Source organism: Oxyura jamaicensis, chromosome 10, assembly GCF_011077185.1.
Source record: "Oxyura jamaicensis isolate SHBP4307 breed ruddy duck chromosome 10, BPBGC_Ojam_1.0, whole genome shotgun sequence".
In the NCBI taxonomy this organism is placed as follows: Eukaryota; Metazoa; Chordata; class Aves; order Anseriformes; family Anatidae; genus Oxyura; species Oxyura jamaicensis.
Genome location: NC_048902.1, coordinates 19,852,650 through 19,880,028, shown reverse-complemented (window position 1 = coordinate 19,880,028; position 27,379 = coordinate 19,852,650). Strand labels below are relative to the sequence as shown.

Below are 27,379 nucleotides of genomic sequence, written 5' to 3'. Positions count from 1 at the left end.
AACAAGCTCCGGGGCAAGGAAGAGGTTAAAACTTTCCACGGCAGAAATGGAATTTTTATGGCCCTGAAAAAAAAAAAAAAATTTAATTGTCAATCTGCCCCAGCAGAGCTCACAACCATTTTCGTTAAGCCAATATACTTAAAATACCTCAGCCTTACAAGTTTCAGCTGGAATGTGCCACTCAGCCCCCTCCGAGAGACCGCACGCTGCGGCCAGCACCAGAGCAGGATGCGGGCACCGGGGACGTGCCACCCAGCCCCGTCTGCCCTCGCTGGGAGCAGGGGGGGTCCTGAGGAACCCAAGGGACACCCCCAGACTTCGAGGGGCTGAAGACACTCGACCAGCTCCAGCACTGGCCCAGGAGTAGTCTTGGGGACGTCCCAAGGCCACCAGCATGCAGGTGGGGAGATGAAGGAGCCAGGCTTTGGTGGCCCTGGGGCCACCAGTGGAGTTCCCCTTGCTGTCCCCCAGCAGAATCCAGGGGCAGCCTGCGTGAGGACAAGGACAGTCCCATCCCTCCTCCTGTTCAATTCTTGGTCTCCCTGCTGAAGCAAGAAGCTCGTGCTGTGGTGGGACTGGAGGCTAGGCCGAGGAGAGCTGGGGGGCAGCTGGGGTTGGACAGCCCCAGGCTTCTTCCTCGTGCTGCAGTGTCCGGCTCCGTGCCAGGCCGAGGCGTACGGCTCCGCTTGCCTTGGGCCTGCAGCACGAAGCGGGATTTCACACTGCGACCGGCCTGGTGGCACCACCACATGGCCCGGGGGTCCCAGCTCCTCCATCCCCTGCATGTGCTCCTGGCGCCTTCCTCCTCCTCCACCTCCTCCTTCCTTCTCTTCCTCCTCCTCCTCTTCCTCCTCCAGCCCGTACCTTGGACCAAGGCTCTGGCGCTCCCCAGCCTCCTCCATGAGCCGATTTAATTCGTTAACCCAGTAGATGATTAACTCAGAAGAACACTTGCGCTGGGTTAATTAATTAAATTAGTTCAAAAAATAGGGTCTGGCGGGCAACAGAGCCGGTGGAAGAGGCGCGTGGAGAGGCCTGGGGGGAAAGGGGGACATTTCCATGGCAGCCCGAGAAACAAAAGCAACACAGGACAGCGGCCAACGCCAAGAACGAGGACGAAAACAATTTTCTGTGCATAGAAGGAGCCACTCCGTAAAATCATCAGCTCGTGCAGATTTCTGATATCCTTCAAAGACAAACGCAGGCCGGGTTTCGTTCTGCCCTGAAATTCCTAAGCCATCAGCAGCTGGGTTATTTTCAAGCTAAACTCGAGGGGGTTGTTTCCGCTGTACCTCCTCTAGCCGTTGAATACGCAGTCCAGGCGGTTGTTGAAGGGATTTTAGGAAATTTTTTTTCCAGCTCCCCTGCGTGGTTTCCAAAAGTCTTTCTAGCCAAGGGCGAAAAAAAACCCAAAAGTAAGAAAACTGGAAGAGCATCACTCAGGTATTTTCACTGATGTTTTTATGCGTTCCTTCCGAGGCCAGTGTTTTTGGAGATTTGGGTGATTTGTTTTTCGAGGCGAGCAGTCTCGGTGTAACCTCGGCTTCTCTTGCAGGCGTTGTGCATGGAGCCTCGCTGTGCCTGGCACGTCGAAGCCAACACAACAATGCAAATCCATCTTCAAAAGCAGCCCAGAACGTAATCACCTGCAGTCGCTGCCAATTATGAAAGCACCAGACCTGTCATCAGCCGTAATTTGGCGGAGGTTTCTCCACTCCTGGAAGCCAGCCCTGGGCACGTCCAAGCCCTGCGAAATCCCGGGTTTGGGGACTGCGCGCAGCGATGTGCCCTAAAATCGGGAGGTTTGCAGAGAATCCCCCCAGCAGCGCCTCGCAGGGGTTGGCTTTGTTCACCGGGCACGGCGCACAAAATGCACTAAAACCTGGGGAAAAGCCTCATTCCCGGAGTCCATCTGCAGGGAAGGAGTGCGAGACAGGGAGCGGCTGCTGCAAAGAAATGGGAGGAAAAAAAAATACCCCCCCCCCTTTTTTTTTTAATTTTTAGGTCGAGCACTCCTAAGTTTTCAGCTCCTCCAAGTGACCCTGCAAGCAAAACGTGGCAAATCCCATGGGAGCCGCTGAGCTCTGCTCTCGTTTGAAGCCATCTGTGCTGCTGGCTTTGGAGCTGGCCATGTCAGAGCAGCTCTGGGTGCTCCTCGAGATCCCCGGGGATGCTCTTGGGGAGGAAAATCGCCTGCTCCACAACCAGAGCTGGAAATGCTGCCGCAACTCGGAGCATCCCGCAGAAGAAACGTAGTGGAAAAGGGTGTTTGTAAATAACACTTTTTGCTCATGGAGCAGTTGCAGCCAAGAGCTTCCAAGCGTTTTAAAAGCAAAAACGAATTACTAGGTTCCTCTGAAGAGAAATGGGAATAGTTCTCCTCCGCGTCCGGATCCAAGCCCTGCCTGGTGCCCACCAGCACTCAGCCGAGGGTTTTCCACCTGGGGTGGCTGCGACGCTGAGGTCAGGGAAGTTTTTGGGAAGTTTGGGGAAGTTTTTGGAGGTCAGGGAGCTGTTTTGGGAAGCCAGACGCTCACATGGTGACAACATCGCAGAGACGGTGGCAGAGATGCTCTGAAGATGCTCAAACCTCCCTGCTCCCCACGCTCGCTAAAATTACAGAAGCATCCACGGCAGCAGGACCACTCAGGACACCACACGCACATCCCTCCACCCACCACGGAAAGAAAACAGTGTTGTTTTTTTTTTTAAAAAAAGGCTTTTCTTAACTCTACTTGTTGCACAATTCAGAGAACTGAGCTCCTCAAGGCGCGGACACCCGGGCATGCAGCAAAAGCCACATATTCTCCCCCAGATCCCATCTCCTGCCACCCCCGGTACAGTCCCAGCCCCAGATTCCAGCTCGGCTCCATCCTGCCCACCACAAATTGGCCGTGTCCAGGAGATGGAAGCTCAGTGCCTCCCAGCAGGGTCCTTCCCCAGGCACAAACCCTGCTCCCCCCACGGTGCTGGGGACTTGGGGCTGCAGCGCTCGCACGGGACCCGGCCAACAAAGCCAGCTGAGAGTGCACCAGCTTCGCCGTGCTTTTCTGCATTTCCTAACCAGAAAGCGAGTGAAGATGCTTCCCTGAGAGGACAATCCAAGCCATGCCAACTCAAGCACCACCACCAGCTGGATTTTAAGAGCCTGGGACCGCGGCACAGCCTGAGCTGCCTCCTCTGGTGTGAGCACAGGCACAGCCTCCACCTGCTCTCCTCTCTATCGCTGTGACGCCTGCAAACAAGCGGAGGGGATCTGGAGGGGGCAGGCGACGTGAGAAGAGGAAAAAAAAAAACCAAGGCCACCCTGATCTGTCCGGCTTGAGGCCGCCGTGCAGCCCTGAGCAGCATCTTTGCGACGCCGGGCGCTGCGGACAGATGTCTGTCGGCTGGATGCCAACCCAACAGCGAGTGTCAAGGACTGCGAGGGCTGCAGGAGCTATCACCAACCTGGAAAACAAGCTGCCACGGAGGAGTGCCGGGCTGGGGAGGCTCCCTGGGGGTGACGATCAGGAGCCCGTCAAGTGTTTTTGTCCAAGGGGGCTGGGAACGAGATGCTTTGCTCCTCCCTGGCCGCCTGGGTGCAGAGTCCGGCCCTGCACAGCCCCCACATCCCAGCCTGGGAGCACTGGGAGAACCAAAACCTCGGATTTTCCCCCAAAACCTTTCCTGATGCCCACGCTGGCTGCAGGCCCCACATCCCATCCCCTCCTCAGTCCCCAGAGGGCTCTGGTTGTCACCTCCCAGCAGGTTTACCCATCCTCCCCCAGCCACCTTTATATATATATATATATATATTTCTAATGCCCTTACGGATACGGGAACCAGGCAGGGGCTGCGAGCAGCACGAAATCCAGGCTTCATTCTCACTGCCCAAAGCCCAGGACCCTCCTCCGGCCAGGGCTCGCCCCCAGCCTCGCTGCCTGGCCAAGCCCCGGGGCTGCAGCATCGCGGCTGCGTTCACTCCGAGTCCTCTCGCGATGGCTTTGCCGAAATTTAGCAGAAATTTCAAGACCTTTGCAAGGAAGCAATCGTGGCTGTGTGCAAGTCACGCCAGAGGGCTGAATCTCTATGAGAAGGTCTTAGGGGATGATTAGGGGATGGCTCCTGCTCGCTCCCGCACGTCTGCACGGCCGCAGCCAGGCCGAACGTGCAGAGGGCTGCGTGCATGCGTGTGCACCCCCACACGCCAGATTTTCCGATTGCTGCTTCATGTATTTATGTGTAAACATCTTCTGGGGCTATTCCAGCCCTTCCCTGCAGCGAGCGGCTTGCTCCACCACCGACTGCTCGTGGCCAACGTCCATGGGCTCTTACTCCCGCTTCAAGCAAAGACTAAACAATGACTTCAGCATCTCCGCATCCAAGCCCCGTAGCCGGTCCCTCACCCTCACCAGCCAAGCAGGGAGGATGCCACGCCGGCCATTTCTGCCTCCTGGGAGGAACGGTGCCACCGCGACGGCCGTGACCACCAAGCCTCCTGTTCTGCAAGGGATAAGCAGGGCAGGGACGAGGGAAAGCAGCAGTTTTGGAACCCCCCCGAGGTTTGCAGACCCCCACGGGACAGCAGCGTGGGGCCTCCACGAGTCCCCGAAAGCATCTCAGGATGATCTCTGAGCTCCTCGCTGCGTGTGTGCGCACGGCGAGTGGAGGTGACTCACGTTCCTCGCCCTCCCTGGCCACGGAGCGTTTGTTTTCATTTCTGAAAACCACAGTTCCTTAAAAATAAAGGGAAATACCCAAATACGCGCAGCTCAGTGGGATGCATCGCATCCTGCCGCGCTGACACGAATCCCCGGTACTCCTGCGTCCCCCTGGGTGTTCGAAGGGAAGGGGACGGATGCGTTACAGCGGGGACGGGGCTCCAGGGCTCCCATTTCCAGTAACACTCGCTCAACATAACCCAGCCACCAGCACCGGGTGTACGAGTTGGTGTCAGCAGAAGAAAGGCTCCATTCGGGTTAAAAACCCTCCCACCCTCCTTGAACAAGCCGCCCTCGTTCTTGGGGGCAGCTGAAATTTAAGGCTAAAAATGATCTTTTCCAGGGCGGGTTTGTTCCAGGATCCTGGCTGCAGCTCCTCCGGGGGTGTCCCCGAGATGCTGAGTGCGTGCCTTTCCCTTCGAGGGGCAGGAGGGAGGCAGGGCAGGTCGGGCTCTTTGTAAATCAAAGGGCAGGGAGATTAGCGGAGCACGTGAGCGCTTCGTTACGGCTAACGAGCTCAAGACCGCGCGCCCCAACTCAGCCAAGCGCTAACGGAGAAACGCCGAATTCCTCTCCCCTCCTGGGAAACCGAGCTCAAAAAATAAAGCGAGGCTTATTTGGGGAAATACATGAAAAACACAGCCTGTGAGCCACTGGGGAGAGCCTCGGTTCTTTCTGCTCTCCTACAGCCCAGCTGTATAGCATACACACAAATATTTTTGAACCCCCTGCTCAAAACCACCTGAAGAATAACTGCGTGCGAGACCAGCCCGAGATTGTGCAGAAATGCATGCACGGAGCAGCAGAGAGCTTCCAGCTCCCGACGCTTTCCTCCTTTGGATTCCTTTTGCTCGTTATTGCAACATTTTGACCGTTTCTGCTGGGGAGGAGCGGCCGCGAGCGACACGGAAAGGCTCAGCCTTAAACCTCAGCCTTTGCACGGGACAAACAAACCACGCTATCGACGTTAGGAGCTCAGCCGTGTTACTGCACCAGAATCCTGAAATTGTTAAAAATAGGAAAGAAACTGCACAGTTCACATATTTTATAAAGCTGGGTTAAATCAACATCTGCAAAAAATATCCCTGTTAAACGAAATAGCAGGATTTCATTAAGTAAATTGCAAGTTGGCAAAAATTCTGAAAGAAAGGGAAAAAGCCACAGCCAGCCCTGTAATTTAAACCTTATTTTAACTGTGACAGCATGACTGCAAGAGGCTGCATTTCCCAAAGAAAAAAAAAAATAAAATCAAGTCGAAAAACAAAGCCCCTGCTCCCCAGCACCGCCCTGGCGCACCGGTGCCTGCAGTCACCGCAGCGTCACCGAGACGGTCCCCGGTGAGATGGGGACAGGCTCCAAAATCATGGTTCTGCCCCCAAATCATGGTTCTTGTACAGCCAGAGCACCCCAGCAGCCGGGGGCTGATGGGTGACAGCTTTCTGGGGGGCCAGCAGCCGGGGAGGGGCTGGTGGCACCCACCTCACCCCGGGTACCAGCGGGGTGTGGGTGCAGGCAGGGTGCAGGCAGGGCATCGCCTGCCTTCCCAGCCGCTTTTCCAAACCTTCCGAGCTTTTCCTTTCCTGCCCGGGCTGACTCACATGGGCTGGGCTGTGCGGAGGCTGCAGAGCTCTTCCCACAGCCCTGGCCAAAATCCCCTGCAGGGATCCCAGCCCCGCAGGGACACCCCAGGGAGCACCGTCCCACCCCACCACCACCCCCCGAGGGCCACCTCGCCTCCGTCACCCCCGCACGGCACCAGGCACTTTGGGTCCCAGCACTGGCTCCCAAATTGACAGCACATAATTAAATTTCCCACCCCAAAGCCGCCCCGTCCAAGGAAGTCACCAGCGAGATTTGGCTCCCACTGCGTGCTAAATCCCTCCGCTTTGGAAGGAACAGCTCACGGGGTTGAAAACCTCAAAACAAAACCTAAAAACAGCGGGTCCGACATGCAGACTGGGAGCAGAAGAGGAGGACTCTCACAGAAGGAGCAGTTCTTTGCTTGCAACGCTTTGGCTCCGCTGTTTTTCCTGGCACCGTGAGGCAGGAGTTATTTTGAAGGGCTGTTTGCTGCACGCGGAGCCGAGAAAACAGCGACCTGATTTCCTTTCTGATCTAAACATCCGTTTGCCGTGCAAGCAGGAGGAAAAAAAATAAAACGTGCATCTCGGGAAGCGCCCAGGGACGTGCTGGTGGGGAGCCCCGAGAGGGGCTGCTGGCACCAGGACCCCGTGCGAGCCGGACATTGCTGCATGTTCAATAGGAACGGCAGTGCCGGAGCCTTGCAAAATCCAATTTGATGGCAAAAGAAAGTTGCCCACCCCGGGACAAGGGCAAGGCAAAGCAGGCAGAGCTGCGGCTGCCACCAGAGCCCGCCCTGGGGCACGGCACAGCGTTTCTGGAGCTGGCAAGGAGTGAGGAGGGATGCAGGGCTGTGGAAGCACCGGGGATGCTCGCGCCGTCCCCAAAACCACCGCACCGCGACTGCGTCCTCGATGCCAGAAAAAGCTCCGCGGTCCAACAGCCCTCTGCAAACCAGGATGTCAGACCCCAAGCCCCAAACCCCGCGATGCTCAGCATCCCGGGGTCACAGCTCTCCCTGCCAGAGGGGACCTGGCACGTGCTGTGCCCAGCACCCGTCGCTCCCTGGGGACGGCCACCCTTGGGTGGCACCGCGGGGACGCGCGCTGCCCTCGCCCACCGTCTCCTCCCAGCCAGGGCCGGGGCCAGCTCGCTGTCATGCCTCTGAATTTCCTGGCGTTTGAGGACACAAGCCAGGCCATTAACATTATTTATAGGTTCCTGTGTATGAATTTCCATTTGTTTGTCTGCTTCAAAACAGTTAGGTGAAAAAAAAAAAAAAAAAAAAGAAATTCCTGGAGGTCAGACAATTAAAAAAAAAATATGGACCTCGTTCATGGTCTGCTGGGCCCAAAGGAGCAGCAGCTCCTTCGGAGACATAACAGAGTTGCCTTAAATGCTTATTGTGTAAATATTTAAGCTGCTTTCAAAAATTTCTCCAGTGTACTTAGGAAGCGTAAATCTCCACGTCGGAGCACGGCAGCCCATCGGCGCGGCGCACGCGGGGACGTTTTTAGGAGCACAAACGGGGACGTTTCCAAAGCCAATCCCAGACCCAATGGGCCAGAAGTGACCGTGGTGAGGCTGATGTGGCACAGAGCTCCCAGAGCTTGACGATGGGCTCCATCCTGCCACACACTTGTGTGCGGGAAGTAACGACGACACTGATCCCCTCCATGCACCCCCAAATGGAAGGTGTGTGTGCACCAAGGCACTGCAGCAGGTATAATCCCGGTGTCATTGTTGTGTTTTTTTGTTTTTTTGTGTTTTTTTTTTTAAATTTAAAGTTGCCCAACAGTGGACCACATTCTGGAGAGGAGCCCCAAGATTCTTCCCTTTGAAATGCAAGCCCTGGATTTTGCATCATACAGCCAACAATTCTGTCCATCCAAAACCAGCCTCCGCTAAGCGCCCACTTCAAGAATTAAGTGATTTTCTTCAAGAATTAAGTGATTACCTGATTTTCTTCTGAGTGCTGTGTGCCAGGGCTGACCCGAACCTGGATTTCTGCCGGCTGCCTCCTGCACCCCTGCACCCAAACACGGAGATGTGCTTCCCCTAGGTGGATTTTGGCTTGTGACGGGGAAAAAGCGTCGTGCTGACAGCTGCGTCTGTACCCAGGGCGGTTTCCATATGGAAAGCCGTGCAGTTTTATGAGGTTTGCCTGGACACGGGGCCTTTCTAGCTCCAGTTCTTCAAATAAATGCACATCGCCCTCGCTAAAGCAGGGAACAACTTGTTCAGCAGTTTTCCCCGGAACTGCTCCCTCGCTGTAACTTAGGTGCGTTTGAGGCAACGACAACAAATGGGAACGGGGAACTCGGAGTTTGTTCACTTTGCGAGGCGCAGCTTTGTGTTGCCTGTGATGAAGTGCAAGGAAAGCCCAGAAAAAAAAACTTGGATGGAAGTTCAAACACCGATGTTTTAAAGATGAAAGCGTGCTTTTCGATTAGATGTTTAAATAAAGTTTTCTCCTACTAAATCATTTAAACATTTTCACATTCCTGGCGTTTCTCGAAGTGCCGCTCGCTTCTATTTGTTGTCATAACCCAGTGCCCTCCCCAAGCGGCCGCTGCGCTTCGAGGCGACCCGTTTGCCAAAGCACCGATTCCTTCTGAGCTGTGGCTCACAAAAACCACCCCAGCGCCTTCCCCAGCCCGTGCTGTGAGACCTCAAGGCAAGAGCAACTAGGAGAGGCCCAGGATGAATGGGGGACAGCCTGCTGCGAGCAAACCTGGAGCAGGAACGCTCTGAAGGGTTTTCTCGGAGGACAAGGCAGCAGCCGCGGATGAATGGGGACGTGAAGTTCCTTTAAGGTGGAGCTGATGGACAGAGCGCAGCCTCCGAGGACCGAAGGCTAGGCAACCCCACGTGCTGGTAGCAGCCCTTCTGTCCTTATTTCCTTGTAAACCCAGCGCTCAAGCCCCAAACCCCAAGCCCAAGGGGCGCAGGTCCCCGCGTGGCTGCACCCCACTCCCTGCGAGCTGTTCAGTTAGCAACCCCCCCCTATTTACTCTGGCATCGTTCACCCCGAAGGCCCTAAAACCCCAACCAAGGCCGTTCCCCTTTCTGCACACCTCCAGCTCTGGACGCTGCTCGCCACCAGCTCGCCGAGCCAAGCGGCCGCGCGTTGTGTAACGGGGCTGGAAAAACCATCAGGAGGGGCCGGGGAGCCGCGCGCGGGCTCCCGCGGGGAAGGCTGGAAGGGGCGGCAGCCCGGGAAAAGACTGCAAGAAATTCGACTTTTACTCCGATAACAACAAACGCTATTTTCTGCCCCTGACATCATGCTCCCAACTGCTGTTAAACAATGGCCCCCGTCCAGCGGCGACCGAAGGCGCTGAGAACTGTGCCATTCATTTCAGGGAGAGCAGGGCCGAGCCAGCGTGGTACGCTTCCCTCCTTGACAAATAGTTTGGGTTTCCTGTGCACAAGCACCTAAATCCCCTCCGCTGGCGTGGCGGGCACGAGGACACATCCCGGCACCCTGCACGTGGCTCCTTCTCCCTGCAGCCTGCAGTGAGAGTCCAGAAGAGCGGCTCAGACACGGACTTAGGCATTAACCTAAGGTTTGATTGGATTAATGTCAGGAGGAGGACTGCTACCCGGGCCCAGAGGTTCCAGGGTCCTTGACCTGCAACCTCTCGCTAAGGTGCTTCGTCTCTCCATGGATATGGGGTCACGCTCCTGGGTTACTCTGGAAATAAAACCAAGCTGGAAAGGGACTGCGAGAGTAAATGCATCAGTGGATCCTTCCACCTGCAGACACCCTGAGCAGCACCTCAGCTAATTCACACGCCTCAAGCACCGTGAGCTATGGGAAGCCTCCTCTGAACCGGGCACTTGCCCCATGGCTTCAGCTCCAGGACGAGCCCGTGCCTTCTCCTACAGATCAATGCGCTCACCTGGGTGCTGAAGAAAAGCTCGTTACCTCTGCTAAGCCATAAACCAGCCCAGGTAGGCACGCTCACCCCCACCTCGCGCAGTTTCCTCGATGGTTTCCAAACCCCAGGCTCGGCTTTTCCTTCCTGCAGGTTTTAACCCAGCCGAGAGCCGAGGCTTTTCCAGGAGAGGCAGCCGAGCCGCGCGGGCAGCGTGTATCAGCATACAAAACACCGAGCGCAAGCAGCCTTTGAAGCAGAGCCCTTCAAAGCCAGACGCATACCGAATCCACCGAGGCTTTTTACACAAACAAATGCAGGACGGCGAGAGGAAAACTCATTTGCAAAGACCTTTAACGCTAGAAGTCTCGAATGACCGACCCTTTCGAGCACGGCTGGATTCAGTCCAGCTCCCGAGCCCCACAGCGATGACTCTACGTGGAAAAGAGCTGGGTTGTTTCAAAATACGTGGCTGTAATCATCTGGGCATAAAAAACAGCTTCATTTTTTCTGTTTCAGCAGCGAAGAGGCTGCCCAGAGCGCTCTTACTCTAAACCCAGCGATGCGTGAGTGACGTTTTTTTAAACATGCTTTTGCTGACATTTCCCTTTCATTAAAATAGCTCAACAATGGGGGGAAAAGCAACTCGCCGCGCACATAGGATCTTTACCTTACTTTGTACTCGCAGAGGAATTTCCTTGATCTCCTCCGGAGTGGAAGTTTCCACGGATCCCCGGCTCTCGTCACAGCCGTCTGCCCGAGCAGGGAGCCCCGTGGCACCGGGCCGCTCTCTTTTTAGGGAGGATGGCCGTAAAAGCGTCCGAGGCCGGGTGTAAATCAGCTCGGCTTAGAGAAGACGGATGGGACACGTACCCCAAGGCCCCGGGGGTGCAAACGGCTGCACCTCCCCCAGCCCCAGAACTGGGGCGGAGGCCGGGTGGAGGAGGCCACCGTGCAAGCAGACGGCGCTCGGGAGGCCCAGCACCGCCTCGCCTGGACACCCGAGCAACACTGTCCCCCCAAGCCCAGCGTACTCCAGCTCGTCGAGGGACGTGAACCAGCCCGAGCCTCCTCTTGCCCACCCCTTGTCCCAGGATCACCCATCCCACAGGGACAGGAGCTCACAAAGCAAGCCGAAATGGCTTTGGCTGTACCAGGAGGATGAGGGCCAAGTGATGGAGTAAGAGCCAGGCTGGTCCCGTCCTGCGATGGGGTCTCCAAAAACCACAGCAACCCTGCGGCTGCGTCCCCCTAGAAGCCACCTGAAGCCTCCAACACGCTGGCCTTTAGGAAACGCCACCTCCCAAGGGCCGTTACTGACGCACAACAGCCGTGCCACCACAGGGGTCCTCTGGTGGGCTTATTCCTAACGCGTCAACCAACTACCACCGATGGTTACAGACAGCAGCAGCTCAACCAGTTAGCTATCGCTGCCCTTCGGACCAACCAGCCCCTTCATCGCTTCCCCGCATGCAGCATTTCAAGAAGTTCCCTGCAGGAAAACCGAAGCAACGGGGCAGAGAACATGACACGAGGAGACACATCCAGGGCACCAACACCAAAACCCAGGCCGCCTGCCCCACGTAAGGCTTTTGCCACGTGCCGCTGAGCCACCCAACGCGTGGCATCCTCCTGCCTCGGCACGGCCACCTGCCCCAGCTCTCCTCTCCTTGCCCTGGATTTGAGGAGCCGACTGAACGTGCCGTGGATCCAGCAGCCACCCACCAGCGTCCTCGCTTGCACTGCGGAAACCCAGCAGAAACCCACAGGGGATGGAGGGGAAAGCCCCCAGCCAGCTTTTGCAAACTCTGGAGCTGGAGCTGTCACCCTTGCCCAGCTCAGGCCCCAACCATAAAACAAGCTCCACAATAGCGTTATTTATTTTTTTTAAGTCACAAATTATTTCCAGCAGCAGGAGGGTGGAAGGATGCAGTGTGCTGGACCCTGCTCGCCGGCACTGAGCCAGTCTCATAAATGGTTGGCAGCCGGCAGAGCAGCAAACCCATTTCTATTGAAATGAGCTTGTTACTACTAATTTTTACTGGCTTCCCAATTGATTCATAAAGTTTTGTTGGTTTCTTTTTTGTTGTTGTTGTTGGTTGGTTGGTTTTTCTTTGCAGATCTCGGAAGGCACTTCCTGAGACACCTGGGGGAAAACAGGCCCAGGACTCCCCACGAAGGGCTGCCCCTTGTGTTCCAGGGCAGGCGCCCACGTGCCCCTCCAAGCCACGGCGTCCTGCTTCCAGGCCTTCAGAAAACCTTTCTAGAAGGGGTCCTCCAGCTTTGAATGGGCTTCAGTCAAAACCTCATGGATTTGGCTGCACCATTATCAGCCCTGTGGCAGGAATAGCTCGAGACCTCGGTGGAGGCCGCAGACACACACATCTTCTAGGGGTGGTTTGGGTGCACGCCGTTTAACTCCCAGGTTTTGCACCTGCTCGCTCTGTGCACAGCTGGACGCACCGAGCTGTAGCACCAAGCAAAGCAAACGGATTGAAATTTAGAGCAGGGGTTCTTTGTAATTACCAGCAACTTGTAGCTGCGAGACCTGGCTCAGCTTTGTCCATGGACCTTTCCTCGAAGCATGAGGAGCTCCTCCTCTTTTTGGACAAGCAGGGACAGCCAAAGGCATAGTCCCACATGGCCAATACTAGCAGGGCCACGCCACTTTTACTCCACCAGAAGTCCCAACACAAGGCAGTGCAACACAGCTCAACACAACCCAACCCAACCCAACACCTGGACACGAGCTGAGAGCACCATCAGCCACTCAAGCCCAAGAGGAGGACGCTACAGGAGGCAGCCCATCCAACTGCCTGTGGGATATTTCAAAATGTCTTTAACACTTCAGTACGACGCCTCCCATGTACTATGCTTACTGCTTGGACTTCATTAGTGGGAAGACCTTTCCCCATCCATTTGTTTCCCTTCTGCAAGCATCAGACTCTAAAGAAACACGAGCACAAGGCAAAACACAGTGCAATTCTCTGGTTCCCTTTTTGCTAGAAGTTATGCTATGATTTCCATTCCCTTTGAAATATGAAAGGATAAAGCTATCTCATTTTCACATGCTGCTCACTTCAAGGCTCAAAGAGCAAAAGGGCACGAGCTGCAGCGCACGAGGGAGATGTGACCGTGCTCGCCCGGCCGCCGCTGGGCGCGGGGACACAACGGCATTTGTTCAGAAGGGGCTGAGAGCAGAGCCAGGAGCGTTTACAGCCACCACGGTCAATGTTTGCTTTCTCTGCCGCCCGGGCACGCCGGGGACAGCCGGTCAGGGATCGCAGCGCCTTGTGGCGGGGGAAGACGGATCAACCGCGCCATTCTTCCCAGCGCGCAGCCCGGCGCGGCAGCTCACAAGCGGCCGTTGTCTGCGCCGGGCACTCGCCCCTCCGCCAGAACTGGCCACGTTTTGTAAAGGCCTGGGAAAAAAAAACAAGGAAATGAAGGCAAAGCGACGCGCTCTGAGCAGCACGTCCGCTGCTCCGCACCCTCCAGAGGCAGGGTGAACACAGAGGAGATGGCGCAGCGCTGTCAGCACCCACCGAGCAGACGCCCCAAGCGTGACACCTCTTTTCAGGTGCCTGCCGGGCTGGTTTTCGAACCAGGAAATGCATTTTGTTCTTTATTATATCCTTTTTTTTTTTTCTTTCTTAAATAGACAACAGCAGTTTGCATCACTATGTGTGAAAGAGCAAAGCAGCTGGCTTTTTTTTCTCCTTTAAAAAAAGTCTTTAACATTCTTTGGCTCTTTGAGTGGAAAAATCTTAGCAAACGAGACCTTAATAAATGGAAAGAGCTGAAAAATAGCCTTTCTGCTGGCACATTTCGCTCCTTCTAATGGAATATATAGATAAAACTGACACATCTGTGCCTTGAACCTTCCTCAGCACTGCTGCAAGGAATCCTTCCCAGGTATCCCCGGCACGGTGCGTGCTGGATCTAGCACCGATTCATAAAGTTAAAGGCTTCTGTTCTTCCTGACTCCCTACGGGGTAAGAGCGAGCCCTTGCCAAAACCAGAGCCCCAGCCGGGAGCTGTGCTCCATGCACAGAGGGAGCGATGGGGGCACCTCCATGGGCACCATGCATGAGCACTGCAGCATCAGGAGATGCCCTGCAGCAGGATGAAGCCTCCAGCTCCTCCTCCAGCCTCTGAAACCCAGCTGAGGAAGGGCAGCCTGATCCTCCAGCCTAGGGCAAGGACCGTCCCCAAACCCACAAACCCCAACGCAGGCACGGGAAGGGGAGGGCAGCCACCGGCACAGCTCTACAAAACCCAAGCGCAGAGACCATGAATCTGCCATCAGTCCAGCTGGGACAGCAAATGTGAGATGGGGCACGCACGTGAATGGCATTTTGGGGAGGGAATGAGGGTTTTGGTCCAGGGTTTGCTCTGGGAACCACGCTCTGAGAGGGAAGGGAAGGAAAAGGAGAAGGGAGCAGCTCCCGGTGGAGGTGGCACAGCCTCTGCAGGTGACAGAAGCCACGTTTGGAGGCTTCCCTCTTCTAAACGGACACAAACAAAGAAAAAGCACTGGGAAGAACTCGGCATCCTTGGGATGCCTCCTGGCTTCCCAGGGCAGAGGGAAGAGCCCGGCCCCACCTGCCCCGACCCGCAGTGAGGCTGCTGCAGGACCAAGGCACGGGGCGATGGAGGAACGCAGCGGGGATGCTGCGGGGCTGGACCATGCTGCACGAGGCCCTCTGACAGCACGGAAAGGCTTCCTGCTCCCCCAGGAATGAAAAACTGCTGAAATGAATCAATGCATACACAGATACATGAATGATCTCTACTGACTCCTTTCTTGTATCGCTGGGAATTTGACTTTTTAGCAGGTTATAACCCGGAACATAAAGCACCGCCTGCATGGAGAAGCATCGCAGTGAGGCGGCTCCCAGCGCAAGTCTGCACCCAAGAGGAGAGGCAGGAACGGGTTTTGTAGCACGGGGGAATTCAGGTCTGGTCATCTTGGGTGAAAGCAGGCAGGTGAGCAAGGGCAGCACCCTGGGAGCCCGATGCCCCCAGCACGGGGCATCTTCTCCAGGCAGCGGCTTCGCCCCGCGGCGCGATGCAACTAGGAACAGCCGTGTGCCTAATCCCGAGCACTTTGGGAGGACAAAGAGCCGAGTCTCCTCCGCCAGCAGATTTAACCTGTGGTTCCAGGGACGCGAGGCACTTCAAAGCCGGCAGCAGCCCGGCCAGAGGCAGTAAAGGGATGTACTTTTCGGCTGCTGAGCGGCGAAGTGAAATCCACACAAATAAGCAGTGTTCCAGAGGGGCAGGTTTAACCATCAGCCGCTCAGAGGGACGGGAGATGTTTTTCCTCAAGTCTTTTTTTTTTTTTTTTCCAGTTTGTCTTGGGGTATTTTTTTTTCTTTCTTACTAAAACACGTCTCGAGCTCCCGCACCGCACACCCCGCTTGGATTTGAGCATCCTCCAGAGGTAAAATGCTGAGTTAGGGCCTGGTGTCCAGGAAAGGAGGTGCCTTTGATGAGCAGCAAATCGACGGACTTCAATCGTTTCGGTAAGCGCCACAGATTTAATAAGTTATTTCCGTGGAAAACCTTAGTAACTCGGTTATGAATCAAGCCTATAAACACCTCTCACTCATCAAAGTGCCACCAAAAGAAAAAAAAAAAAATCTCTTACTGTAACTCTGAATGCTAGCCTCTCTCTACAGGTCGCTCCAAGAAGCCAAAATTCCCCTTCAAAACACTCACCGTTTTCAAAGGTCAGCAACACACTGTGGCCAGTATTCAGCAAATCCATTTGAGAAGTGAAACACGCACAGAGAGGGAGTTCAAACAAAGCCGTGCCATCAGATGTGCGCTGCTTGAAAGACACAACCGGAGTTACATCAAAAGGACTTTTACTACCTAGAAAGCCGTATCCAACTCCTAATAGGGTGCAAGAATGTAGTGTTTTGGCTACAAAGATTAAACTAATTTACTTTTAAGTAACTTGCTTACTTCCTGATGTTTCTTTTTTTTTTTTTCCAAGAGTGATGCTTAGGTGCTTGGAGAAGCGAGGGATGTGATTGCTCTGTGATTCAAGGCCAAACATCATAACTGCTCAATGAACCACAGACAAAAACATCATAGCTGGGTGTTGTACTTACTCCAAGAACTTCTATGCCGAAAACATCTCGGCTAGCTGCTGAAAGCCAGCCCGGTTCCAGGTAAGGAAGAGGAAAGGCAATTCTTTCCTCTGCAAAATGCACAGCGAAACGCAGCGTCCCCAGCACAACGCTGCTCCCCAAACGCTGCCAGTGCTGTCCCCTTGCAGAACAGTCCCTGCTGCAGAGGGAAAACACCTCGCGCTTCGTCCTCCAGGCACCCACCGAGCGCTCCCCTCCCCAGCACTGCCATCGGTTCCCTCTGGAACAGGGCGCTGCTCGCAGGGCGCCCCAGGCACCCAGATACATCGCCTTTACGACATCCTGCTGGCTCCACCACGGCCATTTCTCGTGTCCTGAGGAGCTCTGCGTGCACACACCAAGGCAGAGGCACCGTCTGCAAAGCTGCTTTAATCCCGCAGCAGGCACGGGGCCAAATATCGATGAGCCCAACCTCCTGCCACTGGCCGTGCACGACGCGGGCTGTGTTGCCGTAGACAAACGATCCCGGGGCTCTGGCAGCCAGCTCCCATTTTTTCTGTCATTCTGGAGCAGGGACAGCTCTAAGAGCTTTTCTAAGGGTTAAAGCAGGACTGATGGAAGAGGAAGGATGATCTTACAGGTGGAGGAATGTGCGTGCTGGGCCGTGACGGGGCCGATTCCAGCTCCACTGCACCGCTGAGCCCGGGAGCATCGCTGACACTTCTCCATTTTCCATCCCAGACGACACCTTTCCTCCTGGAGAACACCTCTGCTGGAGGCCGGTGATGTCCTCTCACAGCAGACCCTGAGATCCCTCCTCGGGATGCCCGCAGCGCAAACTGCCTTTTCCTCGTGCACAAATCTCTCTTCCCATCTCCAGCAATTCCCCAGCGGCCCCTCACCCTTTCTGAAATCCACTTCCCCTCCCCACACTGCCAACCTGGCCCAGGTCGGAAATCAATTCCGACACCCAGAAGCCTTGCGCTGCGAGCCCACAACCCGCAGGATATTCTTACGAACAGGCGGCACTCGCCTCAGAAACCCTTCCACAGCTGCATGGCTGCCGACAAAATTCCATCCTCGTGCCGATGGGTTCAGCACCACCTCCCCGCTGCTCCACACCGGGCGTTGGGTGCGCATGGCGAGACAAGGGCGCACGGGCAGCAAAGTGTGGGCGAGCTCCTGCAGACCCCAAAACACACCACGGGGCTGGGGACCCGACCTGAGGCACCCGCTGCACCTGAGGGAGCTCCGCACGCGGGAACGTCCCCGCAGCCTTCATCTAAAGGGCTTTTTCCACGCATCAATCTTGCCCCGAAGGGTGTGTTTGCCGAGTCCTGATGCTCCAGATGGGTTCAGCTGCAGGCTGGCGAGGTCTCCGTGCTGCCCCAGCTCCAGGCACCGCTCCTCATTCCCCTTCTGCCCCGCAGGAACCAACAGCTCCGTGCCCGGAGCTGCCACCTCAGCCACCGCCGCGGCAAGCCCCAAGGTAATAAATCCAACAAGGACCCTCCTGTAGATCTGCAGGCTCCGGGGGACTCATCGCCAGCCCAGACCGTGGACATTTGCTGCACACCTTTGTCTCTGAAAGGGATGAGTGCTGCAAGCCAGGGGTGCCATCCCCGAGGACTTCCCCACCTTCCCTTGGGGGCTCGCTTGGTGATTCGGGGCTGCCTTTGATGTCAGGGCCAGGCAGGGCTGGAAGCTTCGCTCCCACAGCGAGGTTTGGTGTGGTGAAGTGCTCTGGGAAGGGAAGGATGCTGCGCGGCCGTGCTCTCTGATCTGTGTTCCAGCATCCACGCAGCCCACGGGCCGTGGGGGAAAACCTTCATGGGGAGCGCAGAATTCCTCTCTTGAAGCCCATTGGAAAATAGATGCACTTTATTTCCCGTTGGCAAACTTAAAACTATGGAGGAAAAATGTTTAATATAAAAACATCTGACAAAGCACCTCCAGGATGTATTTTTTTGCATCAAAGAAGTAGCTCTTGGCAACGCGCGCGCTCCTCCGACGAGAAAACCTTTTAGCCAAGCCCTGATTGTTATGGACTGCTCCGAGTCAGACACGCCAGCGAGCTTTAAGTTAAATATGAAAGAAAAAGGAAACCAAAACCATTACTGGCCCAAATAAACATCTGTCTGTGATTAAGCTGGATGCACAGATACGCTCCGCTCGTTTTTTAGGAGGGATGTCTGTTTGCTGCAGCAGGACGGGGGCAGACAGGAGGAACAGGGTCAGCGATGCTGCCTGGTCCCTAAGCCCCCGGCCCCAAAACGCTCCCAAACCCGCTGTAAACCCTCCTGCCTCATCACCTCCAGCAGGAACTGCCGCCTGGCTAACGAGAAAAATACCAGGTTTGCTATTAGCAGGTAATTTCCCAGTCTCTCCCCCCGCCTGGAAAGGGCAGTGTTTGCCCAGTTTCCACACACATCCGCCTTACATATTTATAGGCTTTTTTTTTTTTTTTCCTATCCCTAACACAGAGGATCTTCATAAATTTCCTTGTTAGCATAAATCCTCGCGGCCTGTTATTTCTGGGGGGGGGGGAGAGGAAGGGAGACGCTCACTTTCTCCATTCAGGGCATTTGGAAATACGCTTCCTGAAGATGGCCCCAAGGCTGCTGGAAGCAGAGAAAGCCACCCTGCAGCTCTCCCTTTGTAGCCAGGACATCACCACAACGGGGCCGAGCCACCCCAAGGCATACAGGGACGCTGTCCCCGCATCCCACCACCACGAGCGGCTCCTCTGGCTTTCCAAGACCTGCAAAAAAGTGATTTAAATGAGCTCTGGTCCCTTCGGTCTCGGTTTCTCCACTCTGTTAATTCACAATTGTGCTCTGCCGGCGTCGGAGTAACGCAGAGCGCATCCTTTGGCAGCACACGAGCCCCTCGTCTTCCAGGTTTCAGATCCATGCGTGTGTTTCCATACCAGCTCCATCCGTTCAGAAGAGGCTCCCAGATTCATCCCTGATCATTATCAGGGTCCCAGCCGCACCTTTCGGATGCTACGAGCGAGCCCACCGGGGCTGAAACTTTCAAAGAGCCTGAGCACAGGGGAAGCGAATTCGTTTCTGGACCAAACATCATGCCATTTCTGCAATACTTAAGGCAGCATCTCCCCCGGAGCCTCCTGCAAAGCCCCTGGCTGCAGGTACCAGCCCTCAACAGGGCTTGTAGCCAGGGGACCGTGCGGGAGGGAGGCGAGGAGGCACGGCGAGGAGCCGTTCCCCGCCGCAAAGCCCTGCCACACACGGGGCTCGAGCCCCGCAGGCAGCCCCGATTCCCAAAGGCCTTTCCCTGCGAACAATGCAACTTTCCGCGCAAACATTCCTCCTGCTCCCGGCTACGCGAGGAACAAGGAGCAGGCGTGCGGCGGCACACGAGGCGGGGCGGCGCGTTTCGGGGGAGAGCAGCGAGCACAAAGGCTTGGCACCGGCTGCCGCGGGAGCTGCACGCGGCGGCGTCGGGCTGCTGCCTGCTCCTACGGCTCAGACCTCCCCGTCCTGAGAGCTGCTCAAGGGAAAGAGATGCCCTGAAGCGCTCCCGTGGACTGCAGAGGATGGACAAGGCTCCTGGCAAGCGGCACCACCACCCCTGCTCCTGCCCTGGCTCCAACGCAGCCCTTGGAGAGCTCAGCGCCACCATGAACAAGACCACGGCATCTCGGGATCGCTGCCTGTACAAACTGATGGGGTTTTGTCCACCGGGACGGCGAGGAATGGGGTCTTTCGGGGTGAGGAAGAGCCCTGGGGGAGGCAGGGAAGGGCGAAGCCCCCGGGGCCGGGCTGCTCGCGGCTCCAGCCCGGCCCCAGCACCCCGAACCAGTTTGCAGAGCCGCGCAGCCCTCTACAAGCCTGGCGAGTCTAACGGGTGCAGCAGCTTCTTGGCACTGCTGGAGGAGCCAAGTCTGAGGGGAAGAGGGAAAAAAAAAAAGAGAGAAATTACTACAAATGTTCCACCAGTTATGAGTCACGGGGCCGAGCTTTGTTTCTGCCTCGCTGGATTTTGCCCTTTCCCTGGTATTTCCCCAGCCCCGTCCCGGCAAGCTGGGCTGTGGACGTCCCCCCCTGGGTGACCGCGGCACGGAGCCACCGCCAGCAGCCCCAGGCCGGGGCAGTGACCTGGGTGTCCCCATGGGGCTGCTCATCCCTGCGAGCCTGCCCACAGCAGCACAAAACACCGGGTTTTCCTCTTCAGATCCCCCCGGGGACCAGCCCCGATGGATCCCCAGGATCCGGCTGACACAAGAGGCAGCCACCCCACGAACTCCACGAGCCTGAACGTGATGCTGCTTCAGCTCCTGGAAACTCGGGAGCAGAGACCTCCAAGTGCCTCCTCCACCACCCCAGCCCCTTCCTGACCACTGCACTTCACCGAGGAACGGGGAGCGCTCCCAACCCAGCCACGTACGCTCCCCAAACCCGCTCTCCATGGGGTTACCCGGGGGCAGGCAGCCCCACATCATGGCCCAAACCTCAGGCTTCAGCCTTTCAGGCTGTAAAGATCCACGTTACAACATGAAAAGGCCTACTTCAAACAGCATGTTTAGTTGTTGTGCACATAAAGAGATGATCTTTCTACGCTAAAACTTCCCGTCTAGAAGTCCGTCAAGCAAACGAGCAACAGCACAAGAACGGCTCTCTTTGTTACCCCAAACTGAAATCTGTGGTTTTCGGAGGAAAAGCCTTTTTGATGATCAAAGCCGGAGCAATAAATAGCAGCGGCTTGATGCTAGATCCAAAACGTCCTTATTTTTGGAAGGGGACCTGAAGGCACAGTTCCTTCCTTCGGTACACACGACGCGGGCAGGGCAGGCCGCGTGCTTCGGGTGTCGTTTGCACAGACCTGTTAAATAAGTCGGGATGGAGAATAAACAAACCGAAACGTGGCAGAGAGACCACGGCCCAAGTGCTTTTTTTTTTTTTTCCTCCTTTTACTCTGCAGCGATGACAAGTATGGGTTAACTTCAGTGAGGCTCTTATCCTCTTTCAGCAATCAGGAGCACTGGGGAAAAATAAATCACGCAGCCCCAGACTCTTATTAAAAGTTACACCATTTGAAACCACGCAGGGGGAGAGCAGGGATCCGATTTCAGCCCGATCCTGGTCACATGTTATCATTACATTGTTCGAGTAAAAGTTAAAATCTCCCTTCCAGCCCAGAAAACCCACCAGATGTCCCATAAAGAACTCAGCTGTGATAGAAGCTAAACCATTACATCCTCAGGAACCCTGCTTTTAAAACCCCGCTGCCGTAATTAATGGCTATTATCAAGTTACAATAAAAGCCACGGGCACGGGGAGCTTTACGGGGACGGATCCAGCCCGAGAGATGTTTGCTGGGCAGCCCAGCGCCCGCCTACCTCGCTCCGATCAATCGTCCCCCTGCTGTGGCCACTCGGCAGTGCCACGCACACGGCAGGACCTGTGGCCACAGGGGAGCCTCCCAGGGAAACCATCCCGAAAAAATGCCCCCGGGGCCACGTGCCATGCGATCACAACACCGCCGTGCCGTGCTGCTGGAAGGCTTGAGCATCCTCGCAGAGTGGGTTTTGCTGAACCAGCCAAGTCACCACCACCCGGCCTGCTTGCACCATCCCCAGCGAGCACCAAACCTGGCCGGGTGCTCAGCTCAGTGGGTTTGTCCTGACCCCAGCTGCCAGGTCCCGGCCTCACACCAAGTCCTTTTCGGCATGGAATTGGAAGCAGGTCCCACGGACGGGTCCCTTTTGGCCTCCTCCCTGCCGCACGGCGCTCGGCCCCGGCCGGAGAAGGTCGACCAACAACCACAGCCCTAGCACCACGCGGATCCACGTCCTGATCCTCCGCCCCGAGGCGGAACCGCCTCTGGTGGTGCCTGCGCACCACGAAATGCGAGGAAGGGTGCAGGGGTGGGGCAGAGCGAAGCCAGGGCCTCCTTAAGTGAAGCTGTGCTCAGGAACTTTACCAGCTCCGCAGCTGGGAGCCCTGCTGGTGACGGCAGCTTGCAGCACATGGCCTGGCTGCAGCAGGGAGGGCAGGCTGTGCTGCACGGACCCCATGGGCACAGCACGGCAGCACCACGGTGGAAACGGCCTCACTGCCACCCCAGTGGGGACAGCAGCACCACGGCCGCCCCAGGGACACACATGGCCACCACCCGAGTGTCCCTGCCTGCCATCACCGGCAGCATCCCACCGCAGCCTGTGGAGCCTGGACATCTCCGAGCAGCCGCCCCGAGCAGCTGCCCCTTGCTCTCCCCGTTTGTGCCGAGCACAGGGAGGGCGCAGCACAACCCTCCCCCATCCTCCTCCTCCTGCTTCTCCTCCTCCTCCAGTCCCCGAGCTCCCCGGGAGCACAACCGCCTGCCAACCTGAGAACTCTCCGGGCGTGACGTTGGGCGAGTTTGTAGCCTCTGTTTCAGTGTAAGACAACGTGGAATCCGATAGATCTGCAAAGAGACAGGAAAAAAAAAGCCCCACTTTTAATCCTCCTGCATTTGCAAGCACCTCGTGCATGCCCGGGGCCCCTCTGCTTCCCGTCCCCTGCCCACGGCTCCCAAAAACCTCTCGGCCGGGCCAGAAAGCAGCATTTCGCCTCGCACCGTGCAAAGCCTGAATCGCTTCGACCACAGAAATAACTGCAGCGAAGTCGATCAAACAAGTAGGAACTTGGTGCTTACTGGATAAGGTTACATTAAGCCTCCAAACAATTCAGAGTTACTATACTTAATTATCGCCATTAAAATTCTTGAAGCTGTTTATTCTTGCTTCCTTCCTTCCTTCCTCTTTGCTGAAGCGAAGGAAACTTTGTTTTAACAAGTTAAGAGTCTTTGTTATTCTCTCTTGCTTACACCCCTCTAATTAAGTGCTCAACTGTTTGCTCACAGATTAACTATTATTTTTCCAATCAAACAAGCCAATGAAGCAGATTTCAGGCCCCGGCTGTTGTTTTAACCCAGTCACGTGTCACTCCCTACCATCCCTCCCTGCAGCACCAGCAGTTTCTGAAGGGAATTACCCCGCAGTGGGGAGAGCAGGGAGGGACGAGTTTGGTTTTTTTCCCCGTTTTTTCCCACACCTAACAATGAAAAACAAAACACGAAGGAAAACAAAACCAACCCGAATCCCCTTCGCAGGATGCCCTGGATGCGAAGGCTAGGCTGGGCTTTTCCCTTTCCCAAGCTTTTCTAATTCATGAGGAGCAGCAAAATGCCAAAATGACAGAGCAGTGACTCTCGGAGAGGCTCCGTCTCGGGATAATAAGCACAGGAAGGGCAGGAGCCGGCCGGGGCGCAGCCGGGAGCTCCCACGCCCCCCGCGCGCAGACAAAACACGGCGCCCGGGAACCCTTCATTACGCCCCCATGGAGAACAGGGCTTTGTGTCATTTGGGAACATCTGCATGCTCCCGCACGGCAATTTGGGATGATGAACCGGCGTTCATTTACTGCTCGAAACCCGTCAGCTGAGGCTTGCTCAGGAGGAATGAGCAGGCAGAAAATCCCTGATGCCGCCCGACGCGCCACCAACCAGCACCGGGGCTGCACCACGAGAGCTGCAGGAGATCAGAAGAGGGAAAGCACGTACCCAGTGGCTTTTGCTCATCATTAGGAGACAGCCGAGAGTAAGGAGGTGGTGGAGACTCTGGAAAAAAGGAAAGTTTGTGTTAGTGGTGTGTTCGGTCTGTAAATGAAAGCCTTGTGCTTTCTCTTCTGAGTTCTGAAGGCTACAAGCACACGATGGATAAAGCCCACTCGCAACGGGAACCCACTGGGAACTCTACCCCAAGCCTTGTCCACGTCTTTGAGGAACCGGGGTTCAGCCCTGACCTCCTGAGGCAGACATTAGGCCTGGGAACGTGGCCGTCCTGCCTTCCAGCACGGGCACCCCGACCGAAGCACGCACCGTGCTCCGGGCTGCGGCGCTCCCAGGTACCAGAGACCACGGTGGCTCCAACCCACGTGTGGGGACCCAACGAGAGCTCCCCAAACACCACATTATGAATAAAAAAGAGGCGTTGGGTGATGACGAGAGGCTCCTTTCTGGGCACAGACAGCCTGATGCTGAGGGCTGGCTGGCTTTGGCCAAAAAGCCACCGAAGTCACTCTGGTGTGTCCAGCAGCACCTGGCTGCTCGGGGGGCTCGGCCGTGGGGGCCTCCCGTGGTCCTCAGTTTGGCCAAGCCCCTGTGCAGGTGCCCGGCGCTCAGCAGCAGCACATCCGCAGACACGTGCCCGCAGCAAGTCCCCAGAAGCGCCTGGCTGAATCGGGTCAGCGATCCGGCTCCTGCTGCGCTTGGAAGCGGAAAGACCACGCGATGGGCTGGGGAAGGTCCTCCGTCACTCCCCGGGGTAGAGGCGGGGTTTTCTTCTCCATCATGGCTTGGTTCTAGAAGTCGGCCTTGCTGCGACTGGGCTGCGTGCAGGCAGCTGGGCTGTGGGACAGCCCCGGTGCTGGGCTGATGCTGACGTTGGGGAGGCGCTGCGCTGGAAACTCGGAGGCAGGATGCAGACCCCAGGCCTCTCCAACAAGCGTGCGCTCCTCAGCCCTCACACTGAGCAGAAGACCAGTCCCTGAGTGTAACGACTGCAGCTCACGTTGAGTTATTTCACCAAAAACGACTTTAGCATCCCCTCCGTGGTGCTCTGGCACGGCCTCTGCCCAATTATTGCCCCTCAAAAAGAAAAGGTTCCTCATCCTCATCCTGAAACAGGCACCGAAAGGCCCCAACCAAGCAGGCCGCCAGCAGCAAGATGCTCTCCTCGCGGGCTCTCAACAGCCTCCAAGAAAAAAAAAAAAAAAAAAAAAAAAAAAAAAAAAAAAAACAGGAAACGGAGCCAATGTCCAGCCCTGGAGCAGCAGGTCCCCTGCCAGAGCCGGACCCGGTGCCATGGCGCGGTTCTTCGAAGCACGGCTGAGTTCGTGTGCTGCTCCATCACATCACCCGTGGGGAATTTGGGGACGAAGACGCACCCGTGGCCAGAGTGGGGGCACCATCTGTGGTGGCACCAGGGCCGTGTCAGGGCTCCCGCTGTCTTCCCCCAGTAGAGGCAGAGCCGGAGCTGGGGGGGGGGTGGCCCAGGGACCCCCTTGCAGAGCAGGAACGCGCCAGGAGCGCCCGGGGCTCGCAGCCGCAGAGCGCTGGGAAAAAGCCATCGCTGCGGGAAAGCGGCTTGGAAACTTTGGCCGCTTCTAAAATAAACGCACATCTCCTCCCATCGAGGCAAAAGGCTCCTTCCAGCCTCTAGCGATCTTCGGGGGAAGCAGCGCGCCGGCGCTGCGTGCCGAGCACAGAAGTTTCTTTCAAGCAAGTGATGCAAAGCGAGGCAGGATTCCGGATTGCAAAATAAATAAAATCAAAGCTCTTGCCAAGAAGGGGACCGTGAGCAGGATTCCGATATCCTCCGGGGTTTCTCCATCCGCATCAAAAAAAAAAAGAGGAAAAAAAAAAAGAAAAAAAAAAAGGGGGCAAAGCCAAGCCAAGACCAGGGCTCGGTGGGGCTGCGGCTGCCCCCGGTTCCCCCCCGGTCCCGCAGCCCCGGCGGGGCTGCGCGGGGCCCTGCGGCTGCGAGGCGCGGCGGTAATTGCCCGGCTCCGCGGCCGCCCCGAGAAGCGGCGAGCCAGGCTGGCGCCAGCAGGATGCAAACTGCACATTATCGCCCCTTCGGCACCTAAATAGCAGGGGGACCTCCGCGGGGGGGGAGGGAGGAAAAAAATAGGGGAAAGGGGGTTGATGCGTGGGTTTCACAAGCGCTGGTCCCTGTCCCATCCCGGCCGGGAATGGGATAACTGGGGGGGATCCCCCAAACTCTGGGACCCCATCCCTAAACCTCAGGATCCTCCTCCCTAAACTCCGGGACCTCGTCCCCAAAGCTCAGGACCCCTCCTGAGGAAGGAGAGGAAGCTCAGGGCTTCCTCTCCAAAACTAAAGGACGCCCCTCCAAATTTCTGGACCCCTCTCCAAAGCTCAGGACCCCCTCTCCAAAGCCCAAGGACTGCTCTCCAAAGCTCAGGACTCCTCTCCAAAGCTCAGCATCCCCTCTCCAAAACCAAAGGCCCCCTCCCCAAAGCTCGGGACCCCGTCCCCAAACCCCAGACCCCTCTCCCCAGCACCCCTCCCGCCCCCCTGCCGCTCACCTGGCCCACAGAGGCGGCTGAAGTGGTAGGGGTTGCAGCAGACGGTGGGGCCGTCGGCGACGCCGAAGCTCTGGCACTCGCAGAGGGGCTTGAGCTCGGCGGGGTGCTGCAGGTCGGGCCAGCGGAACAGTTTGCCCAGCAGGAGGTGGGGGGGAGCCGCCTGGCCCCCCAGGCGCACCTCGGTGCGGGCCACCAGCACGCAGCCGCTCGGCATGCCCCCGCGGGACTCCACCGCCTCCAGCAGGCTGTCCAGCGAGCGCTCCTTCAGCCGCTTCAGCAGCGAGTAGGTGACGGCCTTCAGCTCCTGCTCCAGCACCAGCAGCCGCGACCGCGCCTCGCGGCCCCGCCGCTCCGGGGAACCGCCGGGGGCTCCGCCGTCGGGGCCCGGGGGGACGGCCCGGGGGGCTCCCGGCTGCCGCTCGCCGAAGAGGCAGCAGGTCACGGTGCGCCCGGCGTTCTCCCGACCCCGCCTGTGGCTCGGTCCCTCGGTGCCGTCCCGGCGCTGCGGAGCGCGGAGCCGAGCCCCCCGGCGCTCCGCCATCGGGGGGACCCCGCGGCGCCCTCCGGCAGCCGGCCCGGCTCGCGGCTCCTCGGTCCCTCCGCCGCTCCCTAGGGCCGGGCGGCCCCGCTCCGGGCTCTTGTCGCCGCCGTCTCCGGGCTCGCGGCCGCCGCTCGTGGCGCTGCCATCGCCGCCGCCGTCGCCGTCGGGCACGACGCGGCTCCTCCAGAGGCGCCGCACCAGCCCCGAGCGTTTGGACCTGAACATACGCCGAGGAGCGGGCGGCCGGGGGCCGGCGGCGCCGTTGGCCGCCCCCTGTGCCGCGGGGGGGGGCTCGTGGCCGGCCGCCGCCGCCTCTTATCTCATCTCAGCCCCGCCGCCGCCGCGGGCTCCCTCCCGGCCGGGCCCCGCTCCCCGGCGCGGCGGCTCCTCCGTGCGGCGCCCCGCCACAGCCCTGCGCAGCGACTCGCCCCCGGCCCGCGGCGGGGCTGCACCATGG

At 57.3% G+C, this 27,379-nt stretch overlaps 2 protein-coding genes across 2 annotated transcripts in view; one reads left to right on the top strand and one right to left on the bottom strand.

Moving 5' to 3' along the window:
* SMAD6 (SMAD family member 6) overlaps nt 1-27,379 on the bottom strand; it is a 36,749-nt gene that overhangs the window by 4,420 nt on the left and 4,950 nt on the right. Inside the window, exons 3-5 of the mRNA XM_035335953.1 lie at nt 26,382-26,768; nt 23,833-23,889; nt 22,618-22,695 (exon numbers count right to left, since the gene is read on the bottom strand). Of these exons, the coding sequence (XP_035191844.1) occupies nt 22,618-22,695; nt 23,833-23,889; nt 26,382-26,768 (522 nt within the window). The remainder of the gene's footprint in view (nt 1-22,617; nt 22,696-23,832; nt 23,890-26,381; nt 26,769-27,379) is intronic.
* On the top strand, nt 19,169-20,351 carry LOC118172416. The gene is made up of 2 exons (XM_035336318.1): nt 19,169-19,589; nt 19,623-20,351. Exons 1-2 carry the CDS (start codon nt 19,352-19,354, stop codon nt 20,339-20,341), a joined length of 957 nt encoding a protein of 318 aa, XP_035192209.1. The 5' UTR covers nt 19,169-19,351; the 3' UTR covers nt 20,342-20,351.

What these genes read in the sequence shown, in the direction of transcription:
- LOC118172416 (XM_035336318.1), top strand. Translation starts at nt 19,352, where the DNA reads ATGCCATTTCTGCAATACTTAAGGCAGCATCTCCCCCGGAGCCTCCTG. An exon ending in ACAATGCAACTTTCCGCGCA is followed by an intron (nt 19,590 to 19,622) that starts AACATTCCTCCT and finishes TACGCGAGGAAC; the next exon opens with AAGGAGCAGGCGTGCGGCGG.